We start from the raw sequence: 20023 nt of genomic DNA, 5'->3' as shown, positions 1-20023 counted from the left end.
ATTTAACCAATTTCCAAGCTAGACACTCAGAGCATACTGAAGAGAAATATGTAGAAAAGAAACAATTGAGGAAGACTTGCAATCGATTAATTGCTAAGTAGTATGAGAAAGAAATCTACCTCATATAGGCTTTGGAAAGCAAAAACACTGGATAAAATAGTTCTATCTGAAACATGAAGGATACTTAATGTATTGTTTTCTCTTTGTTTGCTTGTTCTAAGTGAAAGAAGTGTTGTAATTGATTGTACATGGAACTGTGGGTCCTTTCAAGAATGGACAAATTGTGCCAGGAAGTTGGGCAATCTTCACAGAAGAGCAGATTTTTGAAATAGGTTATGTGAAATTAAAGGTCCATGATTTGACATCATCTCCCTTGGTTCCTTCCTCTCTCCCACAGGCTCCCCAAATGATGCAATGCCTCCCCACATCTATTCACCTGATGATCATGTGGTCTACGAGAAAGAACCAGGTAATTACAGATGTGCCTCTGAATATCAGTTAGATTCTCTTAATTACAATGACTAAAATGTCACTTAATGCAAGAGCATAGAGAGCTGTTGTAGAGAAACACATGAATTGAAAGAGAAGTGTTATCAGAAACCAAATCAGCTCTGGGGATGAGCTCCTTTTTTGATCTCTTGGGCAGCTCAGGGATATTCTCTGCTTCTCTCAGGGCAGATGCTCCCTTTTCCCTCTGTGAGCAGTTTTCCTCTCCTGATTAGTGACTTCTGTTTGATGCAAACTTTAGCCTGTGCAGGGTTCTGGTTTACCGAGACTTCAACATGAGCAAAAGACTTCCTTAAACTTCTACCCCACTACAAAGGAGTGGGGAGTGGAACTGGAGGCAGAACTGGGAATTCAACAGGTAACAATAAAACTAGTAGTACCTCTTGATTTGAACACTGTCAAATGTTTACACTGGCTATCTTGGTCTCCTTTTAGTTTTCATATTTTTTCATTCTATACAAGAATTATTTGGAACTGACCAGTTAAGGTATAATATGTTATTCTTCTGATACAAAGCCTCTCAAGTTAACTTGAAAACCATAGAAAAATTTAACATCCTCTGTATCATATCCTTCCCAATATATGGGCTTCCCTGGTGGCTCAGAGGTTAAAGCATCTGCCTCCAATGTGGGAGACACAGGTTTGATCCCTGGGTCGGGAAGATCCCCTGGAGAAGGAAATGGTAACCCACTTCAGTATTCTTGCCTGGAGAATCCCATGGATGGAGGAGCCTGGTAGGCTACAGTCCACGGGGTCACAAAGAGTTGGACACGACTGAGCGACTTCACTATATCATATCCTTCCCAATATATTCAATTCCAACCCAATGAAAGATAGAAAATTTGTTTAAAATGTACTAAAGATAATAGAAGCAGTGTTCAATCCAGATGGAGGACAACAATCCCCTCAAATTAAGGTACAGTTTCACATAGTGATCTGCCTTGTGAAAAGAAACAAGACCACGCTGAGGGAGTCTGCTAACCCTGGTTGGACCAGATTTTCTAAACTCAGTTTTATATATTAATATGAACATTCTTTCTGACATCAGGGTAAACCCATATTAGTCATCTAAATGCCTTTCCTCTGTCTGTCATATTATGGTTACAAAAGCATGCCTGAATCCGTGGTCACTTTATCTTTCTACATATTGTTATAGGCAACTGTCTAGAGAATGGCATGAGAACCTTGCATTGGAAGAGAGGCTAGAATATGACCACTCAGTGAGACAAACGAGTTCAAATTGGGATGACAATATAATTTATCATCTCAACCTGGACACCTTTTGAGAATGAAAGTAGTCGATATTAATAACTAACTAGGAAAGCAAGCATAAAACAGAACTGTTCTGGGGAAACAAAAACAGAAGGTCAGTCTGGGTGAAATCCTGGTCTGCCACTTATTTGCAATTTGACCTTGGGACAGCATTTATGCTTCAACTTTTGCATCTGTAAAACATTAATTTAAAAAATAATTCATAATATCTTATTAAAATTAAGTGCATCTATTGATAAGTAGCCAAAACATTTAGCACAGGAAATCATTCAAAATCCTCAATGAGTCTGCTGCTGTTGTTACAATTATTATTACCATGTTTTGCCTAGAGACTCCCCCTGTCTTCACCATGTTCCATCTCAGAAGGGTAACATAGCATTTCTATTTGTAAGTTGTCTTTAAGCTCATTGACTGAACCGTGATAACCTGAATATTTCAAGATGCAGCCTGCCTGGTCAGTCCTCTCAGCGATGGCGTTGCCCCATCTTCTCTGGGCCAAGGACCAAATATCTGGATAACCATTCCTCAATCTCTCATTGTTGGTGAGGGAAATAACAAAGGAGAAGAGTAGTCCATGGAGGTTTAGGGCTAAAAAAAGAAACATTATCAGAGCCTTTTTGAACAAATACTGTCATTTTAAGACTTATACCGGCTCTATTAAAAGATGGGCATTCTAATAATTTTACATAAAAAACTGCTGTCCTTTTCCTGGTTTGTTTGTTTTGCAATGAAGTATGGTACATTATCTTTTAGTCCACTTGAAAATTAGTCAGAAGTAAGCTTGCAGGCACATAAAACTTTTATAACTTCTGATTAATCACAAAATACAACCAATATAACCAAGTGACGGTTACAAACTGATGAGTTAACTTGTTTTTTTTTTTTTTAGGAGAAGAGCTACTCATTCCCTGTAAAGTCTATTTTAGTTACCTGAAGGACTCTCGCAATGAGATTTGGTGGACCATTGATGGGAAAAAGCCAGAGGACACCACTATTGACGTATCTGTTAATGAAAGGTAACGTTGACACTGACAAGGGGGTGACTAACCCTTGTTCCTCAACCTAATGCCTTCTGGTTTTTGCTGGTTGATGAAAATTCTAATTTTTGCCTGTCAGTAACAAAAATCAGCCTAATTTTCAAGTCTTTAGTAGCTATATCCCAAAACAGGATTCTCGGACTTGTAATCCAAGCCCCAGATACTACCTGATGATTATATCTTTATGATACCCACTTGAAAGTAGTTGGAATGAATATCCTATATGAATGAAAAGGGCAGGATTTCGAGTTGTAGATAGATGAAAGCTTGCCAGCATGGCCCTATTCTGTTTCTCAAGTCTGGAGTCTGGGCCTATGTTTTTGTGCCTCAGATAGTTGTGTTAGTTCTTATCTCACAGTAAGCATATATTTCCTATCTCCTTCCTCTCCTTTCTTAATTTTCATAGCATATATATCACATTTATAAGTGATAATTTTTAATATTGACTAAAAACATTAATGTTCTTTGAATTTTATTTTTTAAGTGGATGAGGTGGTAATATAACTCACTTTTAAAATAACAATCTGGGTCATGACATAAATAAACATGACATTTTTTGAAGTAGCTTGATTTGGCAAGGAAGACTGCAACAATAAATAAAAATGAGCAGCTAACTGCATAACAAAGTAGTTCTGAAAACTTACACCTTATCATCTCTGTGCTGATAGATCTTGGGTTACTTGAATTCAAGGAGTTAAAAGATATTTATTCCCTAGTAGTAAACTCAGACTTTATACAGAAATTATAAAGTATCATCGGGTAACATGCAAGATACTTAGTTCCTAACTGAGTAGATTTTACAGGTATAGCAATGATACAACAGAGATGTTAGTATAATGTGATAAATGCAGTAAAAGGGAAGTATTGGATATTAGGAAAGATTTAGTTGGAAGTTCCAGTCAGCTTTAGGGAGTTAGGTAATACTTCTCAGATGATACATGGCCTAAATAAAGATTTGAAGGATAAGTAGAAATACACTGGAAAAAGAAATAAAAGCATGTTCCTGGTAAAAAGAAAAAAGAACATCATTTTTTTTTTTTACATCGTGCACAAAGGTGTAGAGGTTCAAGGAACAGAACATATTTAATGATACAGAAGGAGTTTCCTGAAATTGGAGCAGTTTTTGCTAAAGGAATTGATGAAAGATGTGACTGAATGCACAGAAGGAGAGTTATTGACCATTTCAGGAATTCTGAACGTTGTGCTTCCAACCCTTATAAAAATACGGGATGAATAGTAATGACAATCGCTGTTCCTCCTTGCTGCTATTGAAACACAAGTCACTGTTCATTGTTGAGCAGTGCAGTTCAACTTAGGTTAACTCCATCACAGCCCTTAACCAAGTTTTCATGACTGACAGTAAACCTCATAAGAACCTGGATGTCAGTCAACTGTAAGAGAGAGAATTTTTATTTATTTTTTTCCTTTTGAGCACAGTAGTTCAGAGAGATCTTCAGTCTTGATCTTAGACCCAAAGCGCTTGATCTCTGACTTGCAGAGAATTGGACATACTTATTTTCACAAAGTTTACTTGCTCTGTGAAGTTTTTTCTTTCTTTAAGATATAACCAAGAGGTTTCAGAATTTTGACCAAAATGTTCTATCTGTGTGCAAAATCCAAGTTTTGGAAATCCCTGAAATGCATCAACTATTACTGTGAGATAATAATAATAGCTTATATGAATATTTATTAAGCATTGTTCTAATGATTCCCAGGTGACGCTAGTGGGTAAAGAACCTACCTCCCAGTGCAGGAGACATAAGAGACATGGGTTCAATCCCTGGGTCGGGAAGATCCTAGAGAAGGGAATAGCAACCCACTCCAGCATTCTTGCCTGGAGAATCCCATAGACAGAGGAGCCTGGCAGGCTAAAGTCCATAGGGTTGCAAAGAGTCAGACATGACTGAAGTGACCTAGAATGCACGCATGCATTGTTCTAATACTTATGAATTAACATACTCAATCCTCAGAATTCTTGAGTAAGTTAATACATGCAATGCACTATGTAGGTATTGTCAGTTTCCTCCTTTTCAAAGGAGGAACTAAGACATGGAAAGATTACTTACCATGCTCAAAGTACATAACCAGTAAATGCAAAACCTCAGTCAAAATTCAAAGGTGTCAGGCCTCAGAAGCCTCTCACTGAATCAATGCTGCATCCTGCCTCATATATTTGAGGAAAGGAGACCCTTCACTTTGCAGAGTGACCTGTAGTATGATGCTAATGCTGGGTGTTGAATCTAGATATTGGGACTTTGTGTAGTATAGATGGTAAAAAATGATATTAGAATCCAGAGATTAGTCTCCTTTTGTATCTTCAGGATAATGAGCAACACAGCTTATTGACATTCTGTCTGTCCTCACCTGGGAGATCTATGATTGTCTACTTTTCTGATTTACATACAGCCTTTGGCCTTTGAATCTCACTAATGCTTTAATTTTCTTTCTCCTACTCCTAGTGTAATTCTGAAAGTAACAGAAGACGAGACAAGAACTCAGCTTTTGAGCATCAAGAAAGTTACTGCTGAGGATCTGAAGCGCAACTATGTCTGTCATGCCAGAAATGCCAAAGGGGAGGTTGACAGACCAGCCAATGTGAAACAGAAAGGTAATGGATGCACTCAGCAGATGAATGTGTGAAGTCCAAATGCAACCCTCCAGTGAATAAAGAAAAAGGAGAAATTGACAACAAGAGCTCTATCACTTAGCACATTCTGACACGTAGTGATAAATGAAACTTGAATGAAAAATCTTGTGAGTTTCCATTTATATAATGATACTGAAAATATGTCTTATGGTTTTAGTATTTAATGCCCATATGTGACTTAAAAATTTCATATGATTATGATAATGAGGCACAGCATCATATCTATAAAGGAAAATGCAAACTAAAGAATAGTCCCTGTTCTCAGAGATATAATAAAACTGGTAGAACCACATATCATTGGTGAATTGTAAAGACCGTTTTAGAAATCATTGATGGCAGAGTTCAGAAGTCGTAAATACTGGTCATACCATATGACTTAATACTTTTGGAATTTTTCTTGAACAAGTAACTTAACAGAAAGAGAATTATGTCCCTATTGATATTCTTAGAAGCATTATCTATAATAATGAAACATTATAAATAGCAATCATCTAATTGCATGCAAATAGTTAAGTAAGATATAAAATATCCACAAAATTATAATTTAAAAATGATAATTTTAAATACTCTTTGCCAATATTTCAAGCAGGTTTTTTCATATATCACTAGCCACAATTGCTAAAATGAAAATTAATAAAACTATTACTTAAAGTGATGTGAAATGATTTCTATGTTGATATTACTATATTTTCCTACAATAAATAAAAATTATAAAGCTTTCTTGTGTGAGCGGTTGCTCCTGAAACATATTGTGTCTAAGATTTTCTTTAGGTCTCTCACCTAACAAAGAACCCTAGATAATGAATCCTTTCATGAATGTTTTTCAGTGATTTAGATAATAATAAGGATGATTCATCACACATGAAGTCAACCCATTCAGAATCATTTTGGACCTATGTCAGAGTCAGAGCCTTTAATATATATACAAAAAAAATTAAAAATGTTAATTTTAAACTACTGCATTTTGCAATAGGATTTAAACCTCTTTTAAAACTGATTAAAAAAAAAAAACAGGCTTCACTTTAGCATTTTATTACAACTTAGGAAGTAAAGAGCAAAAGCCTGAAATATATGCCTTTTAAGGCGACTTAGTGGATGGGTTCTGAATAGTTAATTGCTTCTGGTCCTCAGAAGGCAGTGTAAAAAGAGAAGACTGAACTGCATGTTGTAAGACAATGTTTCCCAAAGTAAGTTCCTAAGAATACTACTAAGCCTCTTCATAGTACTGCAATTCATTATTTGTACTCTAGACACAGATGGCCTATGTTGGAGTACTGTCCAATTCTATGACCTTGGAAAAGTCACTTAACCTCTCTGAGCTTCAGTTTCTATTTAAAGTAGGCAAAATATTAATAATAGCACTCCTTCACAAAGTTGTTTTAAAGTACTCAGCATGGTTACTGGCATATAAACATATATAAATATTAAATGCTCAATGAATGTTAGATCTTATTATTACTTGCACAAGATTTTTGTAGGTATTATTTGACAAAGGCTCTTATACTCAAGTATAATTAAGGTCTGTGATAAGTGAAATCGATCAAGTTACTTTAGTTCAGAGCCTCATGGTTCTTTCATATGTCAATATTTGATATGAATATCAAATTGGAATATAGTGGAGTTGAAATGTAGTAGTATGAAATTGACTTGATTCCAGATTCTTTAGGTATGGAACATTTTTGTGGGTTTCATCTTCTAAGGCATGTGTTTTGGGAAACAATTATGGAGGAAAACATAAATTAATAACTTAGTGTCAGATGGATAGAATCAAAACAATCAACTGAAATCATGTTGAATCTAGGAGTGATATGGAAGTGTGTCCACCAGAGCTGCTTTGAGTAACTCTTCTTTCACAGAAGGCTGTGTTCCCAATGGTTTAATGTGAATGGCTTTAGGAATATGGAGCTACTAGTGCGTCTACTGGAGAAGGCAATGGCAGCCCACTCCAGTACTCTTGCCTGGAAAATTCCATGGACAGAGGAGCCTGGTGGGCTGCAGTCTATGGGGTGGAGAAACGTCGGACACGACTGAGTGACTTCACCTTCACTTTCATGAACTGGAGAAGGAAATGGCAACCCACTCCAGTGTTCTTGCCTGGAGAATCCCAGGGACAGCGGAGCCTAGTGGGCTGCTGTCTATGGGGTCACACAGTCCGACATGACTGACGCGACTTAGCAGCAGCAGCAGCAGTGTGTCTACTAGACCAGATGATCTCTGCTGAAATTATATTAGTATTACATATAACATGGTTGGTTCTCTGTGCACTTAGTAGTACCAGAACTGTGTGTTTGCTTCTGTGGATTCTATTCTGGGCCGGCTAATGCTGAGATTCATAGGTGATATCTGTGTTCATGTTCATATACTATATGTAGGGGTCCATCTCTGAATTCCTTGACAAAGAAGTCCATTTATTAATTTCTTCTATTATAGTTGGTACTTTTCTAAACCCTATATTAACAATGTTTCATTTATGAGGACTTTTATACTTAGGCTTATGACCATGTCTTTTTTTCCTCCATACAGAAACCACATTGAAAGATCTCGCTTTTTCTTTTTTTTGTTGAGTTGATTTTACAACTTGGCCAAAAAAAGGACTCTCTTAATGTTAGTCTATTTATGAATTCCCTAGTGTGTTCTATTAATCTGTTTGTCTGTCTTTAGTCCAATACTACTTAGTCTTGACCGACAGCTTTAAAGTAAGTCATGAAATCATATGCTCATATACTTTATGTCCTTTCCTCCATATTTTCTTTTCCAAGATGGATTCAGGGACCATGTAGTTTTTCATGTAGGTTTTACTATCAGCTTATCTATGTCTACATTAAAGGCTCCTGTGATTTGATTGGAATTGCAAATTAATTTATAAATAGATTCAATGGGAATTGAAATTTTAGCAATATTGAGTTTTTAAATTCATTAACATGATATCTCAATTTATTTAGCACTAACTGAATATTCTCAGCAATGCTGGTCTTTCACAATACAATGCAAGTCTTTCACACATATTGTTAAATTTATCTCTATTATGTTGTTGATGCTATTATATATAATATTTAAATTTTTTCATTTTCAAATTTCACATTTGTGAAAAAAATGGAATTAATTTTTATGGCCCTTTGACTTTTCAAAATTCACTAATTAAATAGGGTTTCTGTTTGGTTTATTTATTTATTTATTTATTTATTTATTTATTGGTGTCTTAGCATTTTCTATACACTTGATCGTGATGTGCATGCTAAGTCGCTTTAGTCATGTCTGATTCTTTGCAACTCCGTGGACTGTAGCCTTCCAGGCTTCTCTGTCCCTGGGATTTTCCAGGCAAGAATACTGGAGTGGGCTGCCATGCCCTCCTCCAGGGGCTCTTCCTGACCCAGGGATGGAACCCATGTCTCTTATGTTTCCTGTATTGTCAAGAAGTTCTTTCCACTAGTGCCACCTGGAAAGCCCACAAATAAACAGACTTTTACTGCTTTTCCAAACTTCCTACTTTTGGTTTCTTTTTCCTGACTGTTTCACTCTTTTGGACCTCCTGTAGCATGATCAGAAAAAAATTGAGAACAGCCATGTTTGCATTGCTTTCTATCTTAGATGGCAAACATTCAGTTTTCATAATAAGTATGATGCTACTTGCAAGTTTTTGTAGACGACCTTCATCTACATGAAGTATTAAGCTTATATTTTTAGTTTGCTGAGAGTTTTGTTTTGTTTTATTTTTATAATGAATGTATCTTGAAATTTTTCAGACTTTTATCCATTCAGATGATCATATTATTTTACTCTTTTATTCTATTAATATTATACTTTACATTGACTGATTTCAAAATGTTGATATAATCTTTCATTTCTGAGATAAACCCCAACATCATCAGGATTTATTACCCTTTTTATATAGCTGTATTTGATTTGTTAATATCTTAGAAGATTTCTGTTAGGGAATTTGCTCATATATTTGTTCATGAGCGATATTGGTCTGAGATTTTCTTTCCTTGCAATGACGTGGTAACAAAGTCATGCTGACCTTATAATATGAATTGGATGATGACCCCTTCTTTGCTATTATCTGAAAGCTTATGTATAAAATTGATATTACATCTTAGTCAAATATTTAAAAGGGTTACCCATGAAACTATCTAGGCCTGGCATTTTCTTTATGGGAAAGCTTTTAATTATGAATTCAGTTTCTTTAGTAGCTATTTGGATATTCTGTTTCTTCATGTGTCAGTTTGAAGAATTTGTCTCAAATTCATTTTTCATGCTTTATCTACATTGTCACATTTTTGGCATAAAAAGTTGTTACATCATTTTGTTATTTTTGCTTTATCTACATTGTCACATTTTTGGCATAAAAAGTTGTTACATCATTTTGTTATTTTTTTAATGCATGCAGGGTTTATAGTGATTCTCCCTCCATCATTCCTGATAGTAGCGATTTATATTTTCATCCAATCTGTTTATCAATCAAGAAAGAGGTTTTCCAGTTTTATTGACATTTTTCAATGAACAAAAGTGTTTTCATTTATTTTTCTCTGTTTTGTATTTTATTCATTTTACTCTGTATTTTTTTTTTGCTTGTTTTACATTTAATATGTTCTTCTTTTCTATCATCTGAAGTTGAAAGCTACATCACTGATTTTTAAATAATTCTTTTTTTCCTTTAAGCATTGAGCTATAAACTTCCCTCATTAGACTATGTTAGCTTAAACAAGCAAATGATGAAATGTTGAATTTTCATTACCATTCAATTCAAATTATTTTCTAATTTTCTATAATTATTTTTTGACCCATGATTTATTTAGAGATGTGTTACTTAATTTATACATGTTTTGGAATTTTCCAGATAACCTTTTTTGTCATGTTATGTATTAAAATGTAATTGAATTTTAGAAATGACTGTTTCCACTCTTTATCTTGATAATTTTTGATATTTCATATTGTCATTTAAGCCTAGGTAATTTAAAAATTCAGCAATGAATATTAAAAGCAGGGAGAGGGTACCTGTGACTTAGAACTACTTGGGAAGACTATAGAGTGAAGTGGAAGGAACATGGGATTTGGTGCTAGACAGGCTTCAGCTCAGGTTGTGGTTCTGGTGCAAACTGTATATATGAACTGGTTTAAGCTTTCCATTTGTCATTCTTTCGATTTCAACTCTCAGAATGTCTGTGAGACTGGATGAAGCAAGTAACAAGTACTTAGCATGGTGCAGCACAGTTGATTCTAAATTCTAATTTAATTCTGTTATGGCCAGAAAATATATACTCTGCATCATTTCATTTCCTTTATTGGTGTCTCTTTAAAGTCACAGCAGATTGTCTATCTTGGTAAATGTTTCACATGCACTTAAAAAGGGTGTATATTCTGCAGTTTTGATGTTCTATAAATGTCAGCTAAGTCAATTGATGTCAGTGATGTTCAAGTCTTCAATATATTTATTGATTTTTTTTTAAATCTGCTAAACTTTCATCTTCTGAGAGAGCGGTGTTGAAATTTTTACATAGAATTATGTATTTTTCTAATTCTCTCTTCAGTTCTGCTGTGTACTTCATATATTTTAGAACTGTGTTTTTAGATACATATACATTTAGGACTATTATGTCTTTTTGATGAATTGACTCTTTTAAATTATGACATGTCTTTTTTTTGGTTAATATTCTGTTGATATTAATTTAGCCACTCCATCTTTCCTGTAGTTAGTATTTGTATGGTATATCTTTTTGTCATTCTGTTTTATCTATCAATTTCTTCATATTTAATGTATATCTCTTCTAGATAGCATATTATTGGCTTTTTATTTTTACTATAACATAATAATTTCTGTCTTTTCATTTATATGTTTAATCCATTTATCTTTAATGTAATTATTAGCATTATTGACTTCAAGTCTACCATCTTCCTACTTATTATCTAGGAATTGCACCTGTTCTTTGCTTTTCTCCTCCTTTCCTGCCTTCTTGTGGATTAATTTGATAATTTCTTGGTATTCTATTTTATCACCTCTTTTGGCCTATTGACTTTACTTCCATGTTATTTAAAATTTTTTTTTATGGTATTTACAATATTTATCTTGAACTTATTACAATCTACCTTGAATTAATCACTTCACATATTTTATAAGAACCTTAAAATGGTAAAGTTACTTTTTTTCTCTCTTTGTTTTATTGTTACAATGCATTTCAATTTGCATTTAAATGCCACAATACATTGCTATTATTTTTGCTTTAAGTAAGTATTCTTTAAATACATTAAGAACTGAGAAAAAATTATTTTTATATTTATTTGCATATTTTCCATTTCTGGCACTATTCATTCTTGGTAACATTTTAGCTGGAAAACCATTTAATATTTCTAGTGGCATACATCTGCTGGTGACAAATTCTCTCAGCTTTGTTTTAATCTGCAGGTTTATTTCATCTTAATTTTTATATTTTGATATTTTATTGACAATTTTCAAATACATGGAAAATTTGAAAGAATTATACAATGAACAATTATATAACCTGCATAGATTCTATCATTTTGCTATCCTTGCTTTATCACATATCTACCTATCAATCCATTCTGCTATGCATACATTAATATACCTTATTTTTTATACCTTTAAAGTAGTTACAGACATTAGTAAAAGTTATCACCTAAACATGTAAGCATCTTGTATTATCCAAATTTTAATATTTATTAATAGTTCTCTTGGGTTTTTTTTTAGGTAAAGTTTGTATACAGTGACAAATTACAAATCACAGTTATATGAACTTTGATAATACTTAAGAAATGTGTATATATTCATGGTGTAACTTAAAATCAAATATAGAATATTATCATCACTATAGACAGTAACCTCCCACTCCTTCCCCTTATCAATCAATCCTGCTACTCCTATCTTCTCCACCACTGTCAAAGCAACTCTTCTGATTTTCCTTATCAGAATGTACTATTTTTTTTTTCCTCTTCTGGAACTTCATATACCTAGACCTCTACAGAATGCACTCTTTTATAAAGCTTCTTTCACTCAGAAAATAATCTTAATAATCATGCTGTTGCATCAGTCGTTAGTTGCTTTTGTTTGCCAAGTAGTGTTTTTTTGTTTGTTTGATTTTTTAAAGAATTCATTGCAGCTTGTTTATTCTTTCTCTGGGTGGAGTACATTTGGGTTGTTCACAGCTTTGAAGAACTTCTGTTAACATTCTTATCCAAGCCTCTTTGTGGACTTTTATTTTTACTTCTCTGATGTGAGTACCTATGAGTAGAATTACCAGCTTAGTTTTATGGGAAACTCTCAGAGCTTTCTTCCCAAGTGGTAGCATCATTCTCCCCTCTCACTGAAACAGTGTATTTACATCTTTGTCATTTAGTGTTGTTACTCTTAGTTTTGGGCTTCCTTGGTGGCCCAGCAGTAAAGAATCCACTTGCCAATGAAGGAGTCATGGGTTCAATCCCGGGTCAGGAGGAGCCCCAGGGGAAGGAAATGACAACCCACTGCAGAATTCTTGCCTGGGAAATCCCATGGACAGAGGGGCCTGTCGGGCTACAGTCCATGGGGTCACAGAGTCAAACACGACTTGGTGACTAAAACAACAGCAAACAGCAATCTTAGTTTTAGCCATTTTGGTGAGTGTGTGGTGGTACCTCATTTTGTAGTTTTTGTTTCACTGATGACTAAGATACTGAGCACCTTTTCATATGCTTGTTAGTTGTTGGTCTTCTTTTGTGTTATGAGTGTTCAAATACCTCGTCCATTTTATAGGTAGATTGTATTTTCATTATCAGATCTGAGCAATTCTCTTTTCTACCCTAGATACCAGTTCCTTATTGGATAGATATTTTGCAAATACTTTCTCCCAATCTGTATCTTGCCAGTTCCTTTCTTCAGTGGTATATTTTATTGATGAGGTGCAATTTATTAATGTTTTAATGGTTATTGTTTTCTTTGTTCTAAGAAATCTTTGCATGCCCCTAAATCATCATAATATTTTAGATGTTATGGAGAGAAGGCTGCCCCTGTCACTTCTGTAAGACCAGAAGCTGATTTTCAAAATGCACAAGTTTGAACTAAAATAGCCAAACAAATAAGGTCTGAAGGTTAATTCAGTCATAAATCTCTGATTTACTATCAGGTGATACTAGTGGTAAAGAACCTGACTACTAGTGCAGGAGATATAAGAGACTTCAGTTCGATTCCTGGGTCAGGAAGATCCCCTGGAGAAGGGCATGGCAATCCACTTCAGTATTCTTGCCTGGAGAATCCCATGGACAGAGGAGTCTGGTGGGCTACAGCCCATAGGGTTGCAAAGAATCGGACGCAACTGAAAGGACTTAGTGCATGCACGCACATGCACACATTCTCTTTGTTATTCAGGCAAGTGACCATAATTGTAGTACCAATAATTGTCAAGTAGTCCCAACAATTTAACAAAGAGTAGACAAATATTCTGTGGCAGGGAATACTTGGAAATTCAAGCAGCTGGTATTTGGTTGGGAGATTCAGTGGATAACCAGGCCCCTACTATGATAATGAAGATGAAGAAAATAAATTTAAGTTTTCAAGGAGAAACAAGATTGTAGACTGATAGCTTGAAACAAGCAAAAAGACTAGAGCTTTTGTACTAGCTTAACCAAGGGTAGTTAGCTGGAAATTTGGGCTCTGGAAAAAGGATAGAGGGAATTCTGATTCAGAAAGAAACAGTAGAGCAAGTCACTAAATTTGTCTCCATCCTGTTTAGATTATCAGTGAGAACAAAGATAGAAGTAGTTTAGGAGTCAAGTTTGGTCAGTTATATCACCCTTTTTGACTGGAAACCTTTTGGTCTGGGATTGCATCACAGTAAAATCTTTATGCCTAAACATCAGAGACTTGAGGTGGGGCAGACGGAAAATGTGGACTAAGGATCAGCCTTTCAAACAAACCAGCAAAGCTAAATTTGGAAGCTTTTTAGAGCACTTCCTAAATGTGACTCAAACCATTTAGAAAATCAGGCTTGTGGATTATTTATCTTGAGTTCAATTAGTTAAATATCATTAGGAACTTCTTGAAATCATCAAGGTGGCCCAACAAAATGCAGTCTGTAAATATGACATATGTAATTGTATAACACAAAATTAAAAAGCTCTAGTAGAAATAAAACAGGCAGTAGTAAAATGAATGTGGCAGAGGGAAAGCCATGAGTGTAATTGATACCTTGATCACTAAACAAGGTAACTATTGATGTTTTTTAAGAAAAATCCATTTCAGGTAAGTGGATCCACTGACCTTTTTTCATTTTTTCTTATTGTGAAATGTCCATCCAGAGGGAGCCAAAATAGCTGAGCAAATAATCAGGATGACAGTGGGAATTAGCCCAGTGTGTCTTTAACATAACATGTATTCAGAAATACCAAGGATACAGCAATTTTCATGCCAGCTACTCAAACTGATCTTAATAAATTCTCATCAAGTGCACTGACATACCTTTATGGCATTTATTATCTTATTTTAAAGCACTGTTGTTCATGGGTTGAGTACAAGCCTGTGTGTGTGCATGCTCAATCGCTTAGTTGTATCTGACTCTTTGCAACGCCATGAACTGTAGCCCGCCAGGTTCCTCTGTCCATGGGATTATCCAGACAAGAATACTGGAGTGGGTTGCCATTTTCTACTTCTGGGAATCTTCCAGACCCAGGGATTTATTGAACCCGAGTCTCCTGCATTTGAGAGGAAGATTCTTTACCACTGCGCCACCTGGAAATCATGAGTATTAGAGTCCATGGTAATTCTGTACAGCTGAGTCCCAGGCTGTATCTGTAGCAGGATTAGTACCCTGAGTTTAGGATAATGAATGCAAAACTCAATGATTTTTCCTTTTAATTAGAGAATTTCAGATTTAGCTCTAGGCTACTCACCATTTTCCCCTTAGAATAGCTACCTGTTTTAAAAGGGATTTTTCACTGGTATGATCAATAATTGAACTTCATGGTAGTGTTGTGCAAAGATCTCTGAACTTTGAAGTCAGGAAGCCTTGATAACAGTTCCAGATTGAAGAACATTTTTCTGTGCCTTGTCCTGGCAAACAATACACACGATGTTCAGGTGTTTAAAAAGGCTTTTTCTCACCTCTGCCTAAAATACCTCTCCTGCCCCATCTCCTCCCCTCAGCTACCTCCATCATATTACCCTGGTTTATTTCCTTCATAACATGGATCACTCTCTAACAGTAACTGTCTTATTTATTTCCTTATTTACTTCCCTGCATTAGACTCTGAGCCCTAAGAGGGCAGAGACCCTTCCTATTTTATCTGCCATTATAACCTCAACAACTTCTAGCAAATGGTAGATGCCAATAAGTAATTGTCAAATTAACTAATATATAATTTAAGCCACTTCTTCTTCAGATCCAGAAATATTTTGTTCCATCTCAAACTCTTAAGTTTCACTAGTAAAGTTAATAAAGCAGCCACATGAAGTTACAAATACATAGTATAGTACTGGACTTATTTTGGGGCTTCCCTGTTGGCTCAGTTGGTAAAGAATACACCTGCAATGCAGGAGACCCAGGTTCGATTCCTGGGTCAGGAAGATCTGCTGGAGAAGGGATAGGCTACCCACTCCAGTATTTTGGGCTTTTCTTGTGGTTCAGCTGGTAAAGAATCTGCCTGCAGTGTGGGAGGCCCGGGCTTGATCCCTGAGTTGGGAAGATCCCCTGCAGAAGGGAAAGGGTACCCACTCCAGTAAAGAGTCGGACACGACTGAGTGACTTTCACTTTCAGACTTATTTTAAATATCACATAGTATTAGACTTATTTTAAATAATGCTACTTAGAAGTCTGTAGTGTTATATCCAGAAATGTTCATTCAGTTCCCAGAGTTCTCAAGATAGGATGGATGAAGAAGACAGTCTCTACCTAGACGACTGTAACAATGTATGGTTTAATGGTGAGTGAGAAAGACTGGAGAAGCAGGCTTGTAGAATGTATATCCTACAACTGTCCACCAGAGAGATACTTTCAGAGCCAAGCATACTGAGCATTAGGTGGATACCCTCATTTTCTGTTCAATGATAATAAAATTGTTGAGGCCTATTGCCAAATATAAAGAATAAGGAATTAAATTTCTCCCATATGGCTCTGGACAAGTGGATGAAACTAAGACTGATATAAACACATTACAATTAGTGCTCAGTTAGCTGCTACAACAATTAAAATTCTACCAGTGTCATCAGCTGGTCTAGTTAAGAGCTGGACATAGGATGGAGTTAACACTTTCCAAAAATATTTTTGAGAAGATTTAGTTGTCAGTTTGTGAGTCAGTTTAGATGAACTTTTAAATTGTTCCCAATAAGATCTGTCTTAATTTGTATTGTCATCGAAGTGTATTCAAATCATGTAATTGTTAAGAAGCACCTTCTATGCCAGTTTCTGGAAACAAAATGATAAATAGGCCACAATTTAGTATTAGAACATAGTGCTTAACCTCTACCAGGTGGCCTCTGCTTTTTCACACATATAGGTTAGGTTCATGACTCAGCTGCTTGGTTTAACCAGCTATTTGCAGAATGATGGGTCACCATGACTATCATGCACAAATCAATTTGTTTCTTTGTTGGTCTCTCCGGTAATAGCTCCAAGGTACACAGTGGAACTGGCGTGTGGTTTTGGAGCCACAGTCCTCCTCGTGGTGATTCTCATCGTTATTTACCATGTTTACTGGCTGGAGATGGTCTTATTTTACCGGGCTCATTTTGGAACAGATGAAACCATTTTAGGTGAGTAATGAAAATTTCATGTATATCTCCCAACTGCCATCTTGAGAAAACATATTGGCTGGATAAAACCTGAATTAATTGGAAGATATAATTAAACTAACTTTGGTTTCAGCCCTTACTATTGAAAATCTTTCTAATGCATATTATTCTGCTTTCTTGGGTCAGTATATGATTTAGTCGGGAGTGGCACTATTTAAATAGAAATACAATATGAACCACATATGTAATTTAATATTTTTCTAGTGGTCACATAAGGAAAAAGAAAAGAAAAACTGAAAATAATTTTAATAATTATGTTATCTAACATATTCAAAAGACTATCATTTTGGCTTGTAATTTAATATTATGTTAATAGAGATATTTTAGTCTTATTTTTGGTACTAAAAAATCTTCAAAGTTCAGCATGTATTGTATTTTACACTTGCAGCATACCTCCATTCAGACCAGATACATTTCAAGTGCTTACTAGCCACTTGTGGCTTGTGGTTATTGTACTAGACAGTGCATGTCCAAACTTTGTGCTCACAGGTTATCTGTGTACCAGAAGAATCACATGGGAGCTTACTAAAAGGAGCATCTAAAGGCTGGTCCCTGTTATGGATCAGCATCTACATTTCAACAGTATCCCGAAATGATTCGTGTACACATTACAGTTTAAGAAACACTGTTTTAGTGCCTCTATGCCAGGTGACAAGAATGAAACATTTATTTACTAATCCTAACACCCATCCCATAGAGTCTCATTGAGTGGCTTGTAGAAGAGATAGGCACCTGTATTTTTAACAAGAGATGATTTTTATACTTAGGCAACTGGGAGAAAAATTGGTTCATCAAATCTAAGCATATTTTAATTGTAGGTATTTTCAGGTATACATGATTTAGACATTTCTCAAGGTTTTGCTCAATTTATTATTCTTATATATTAGTGAGTGACATATGAGGGCAGGAATTAGAAATGTTCTGCATGGTATTTTTGCCAGCATCTATGACTGAGTAACTATTTGCTTCCTGATTCCGTCAGTTCATAGCCGAATGAGCCAAACCTCACTCATTCTCTACTACAAAATCTGAACTCAGTGAGATGAGAGTAGAAGACACATCAAATAAAATTTGCAATTACACCTTAAAATAGTCATTTTGCCTGGAGACCTGTCATAGGTGGGGAATCACACTGAAATCTGTCAGCTAATTCACATGTGTGAAAAATGAAAATGTCTAATATCCAAAAGTTTGATTTAAGAAAAAATACAGTACTATTGAGAAACTTTCCTAATTTATATTGGATCTGTGTTTTGTGTCTTTTATTAAATTTTTGCTAGATGGAAAGGAATATGATATTTATGTATCCTATGCAAGGAATGCTGAAGAAGAAGAATTTGTATTACTGACCCTCCGTGGAGTCTTGGAGAATGAATTTGGATACAAGCTGTGCATCTTTGACCGAGACAGTCTGCCTGGGGGAAGTAGGTATTTCAGATGGGTACAGGTGATGCTACACTGAATGGCAGAGTAGACCCGTAGCTTCAGGTCACATGTAAAAGTCATGGCACAGTTCTATGTTGACATCTTTGGACATTTAAATGCCCAATTCTTTTTGTAATAGATAGAGACTCTCTAGGAATAAATCTGGTCTTCCCAGATGTCTCAGTGGTAAAGAATCTGCCTGCCAATGCAGGAAACACAGGAGATGTGCGTTCTATCCCTGGCTCGGAAAGATCCCATAGGGAAGGAAATGCCAATCCACTCCAGTATTCTTACCTGAGAAGTCCCATGGACAAAGGAGCTTGGCAGGGTACAGTCCATGGGTCACAAAGAGTCGGACACAACTTAGCAACTAAACAATAACAACAGGAATAATTCTACATTGTAAGATGTAGATTCAGTTCAGTTCAGTTCAGTCACTCAGTCGTGTCCGACTCTGTGACCCCATGAATCGCAGCACGCCAGGCCTCCCTGTCCATCACCAACTCCCGGAGTTTACCCAAACTCATGTCCATCAATGTAGATTATTCAAGTGCAATTTATGGTTTTAAAATATTTCCCCAGTAAGCTTCAAAAGCAATGTCAGAAAAGTGTAGATGCAGAGTGCATTGGAGCTCTGCTAAGAGCCACAGCTTTAAACATTTTGTTTATTCACATTTAGATTTTTAGAAGGTTTAACTAATTTGCACTAATTTGCCTAGAATTTTTTCATAAAGAGTGAGTTTAAAACATTTTTATACAGATGAGATTTACTCAATTTTACAAAAAGTGAGGTGCAGAAGAGAATGCATGGAATCCTCCATTATATTACTTACTGGTAGTAATTAGGATATTTTCCTTCCTTTTTTTTCATTTTTGTTTTCTAGCAAACCAGTGCTACTCAAATGCCTTCTTTCCTTGTGTCTGTTTCTTCTTTCATATCAAATTACACATTTGAAATGAGTTTAACATTTTACAAAGGCCAGTATATTCTAATAGGTATAAAAAGATTGAAATGCTGAATGATTTAAAATAAAGTGTACCTCTAATTTTCAGATCCAGACAGTAACACATAAAGTGATGCTACATTTGAGTCTCTTTTATAGATGCATAATAGCACTCGTAAACCCACTGTTAAACTCTGTACTGTTAAAATGCATTAATATCTCTAATCTTTACAACAAACTAATTTATTTTCTTCCCCTAAATCCTGTGTACATTACTCACTTAGCATATTTTTTAGTTATATTGATAATTTGAGAGACAGAATAGACATTAATGTTTATTTTTATTTTGAATTAGCTGGATCACTTACTTTACGTACAAAATCATCATCCAAAAGTCCATCATGTTTCTGTTCTGTAGGA

General features: G+C 35.3%; 1 protein-coding gene across 4 annotated transcripts in view; it reads left to right on the top strand.

Moving 5' to 3' along the window:
- Nucleotides 1–20023, top strand: part of LOC122444794 (interleukin 1 receptor accessory protein) — a 139792-nt gene that overhangs the window by 109859 nt on the left and 9910 nt on the right. For all 4 annotated transcript variants that reach the window (XM_043473419.1, XM_043473421.1, XM_043473420.1 and 1 more), the window contains exons 6-10: nucleotides 398–469; nucleotides 2669–2795; nucleotides 5276–5424; nucleotides 17052–17195; nucleotides 18515–18658. In XM_043473419.1, the coding sequence (XP_043329354.1) occupies nucleotides 398–469; nucleotides 2669–2795; nucleotides 5276–5424; nucleotides 17052–17195; nucleotides 18515–18658 (636 nt within the window). The remainder of the gene's footprint in view (nucleotides 1–397; nucleotides 470–2668; nucleotides 2796–5275; nucleotides 5425–17051; nucleotides 17196–18514; nucleotides 18659–20023) is intronic.

The sequence above is a fragment of the Cervus canadensis genome, chromosome 7 (assembly GCF_019320065.1).
Source record: "Cervus canadensis isolate Bull #8, Minnesota chromosome 7, ASM1932006v1, whole genome shotgun sequence".
NCBI classification, from domain to species: domain Eukaryota; kingdom Metazoa; phylum Chordata; class Mammalia; order Artiodactyla; family Cervidae; genus Cervus; species Cervus canadensis.
This window is presented reverse-complemented; position numbering and strand designations above follow the sequence as displayed.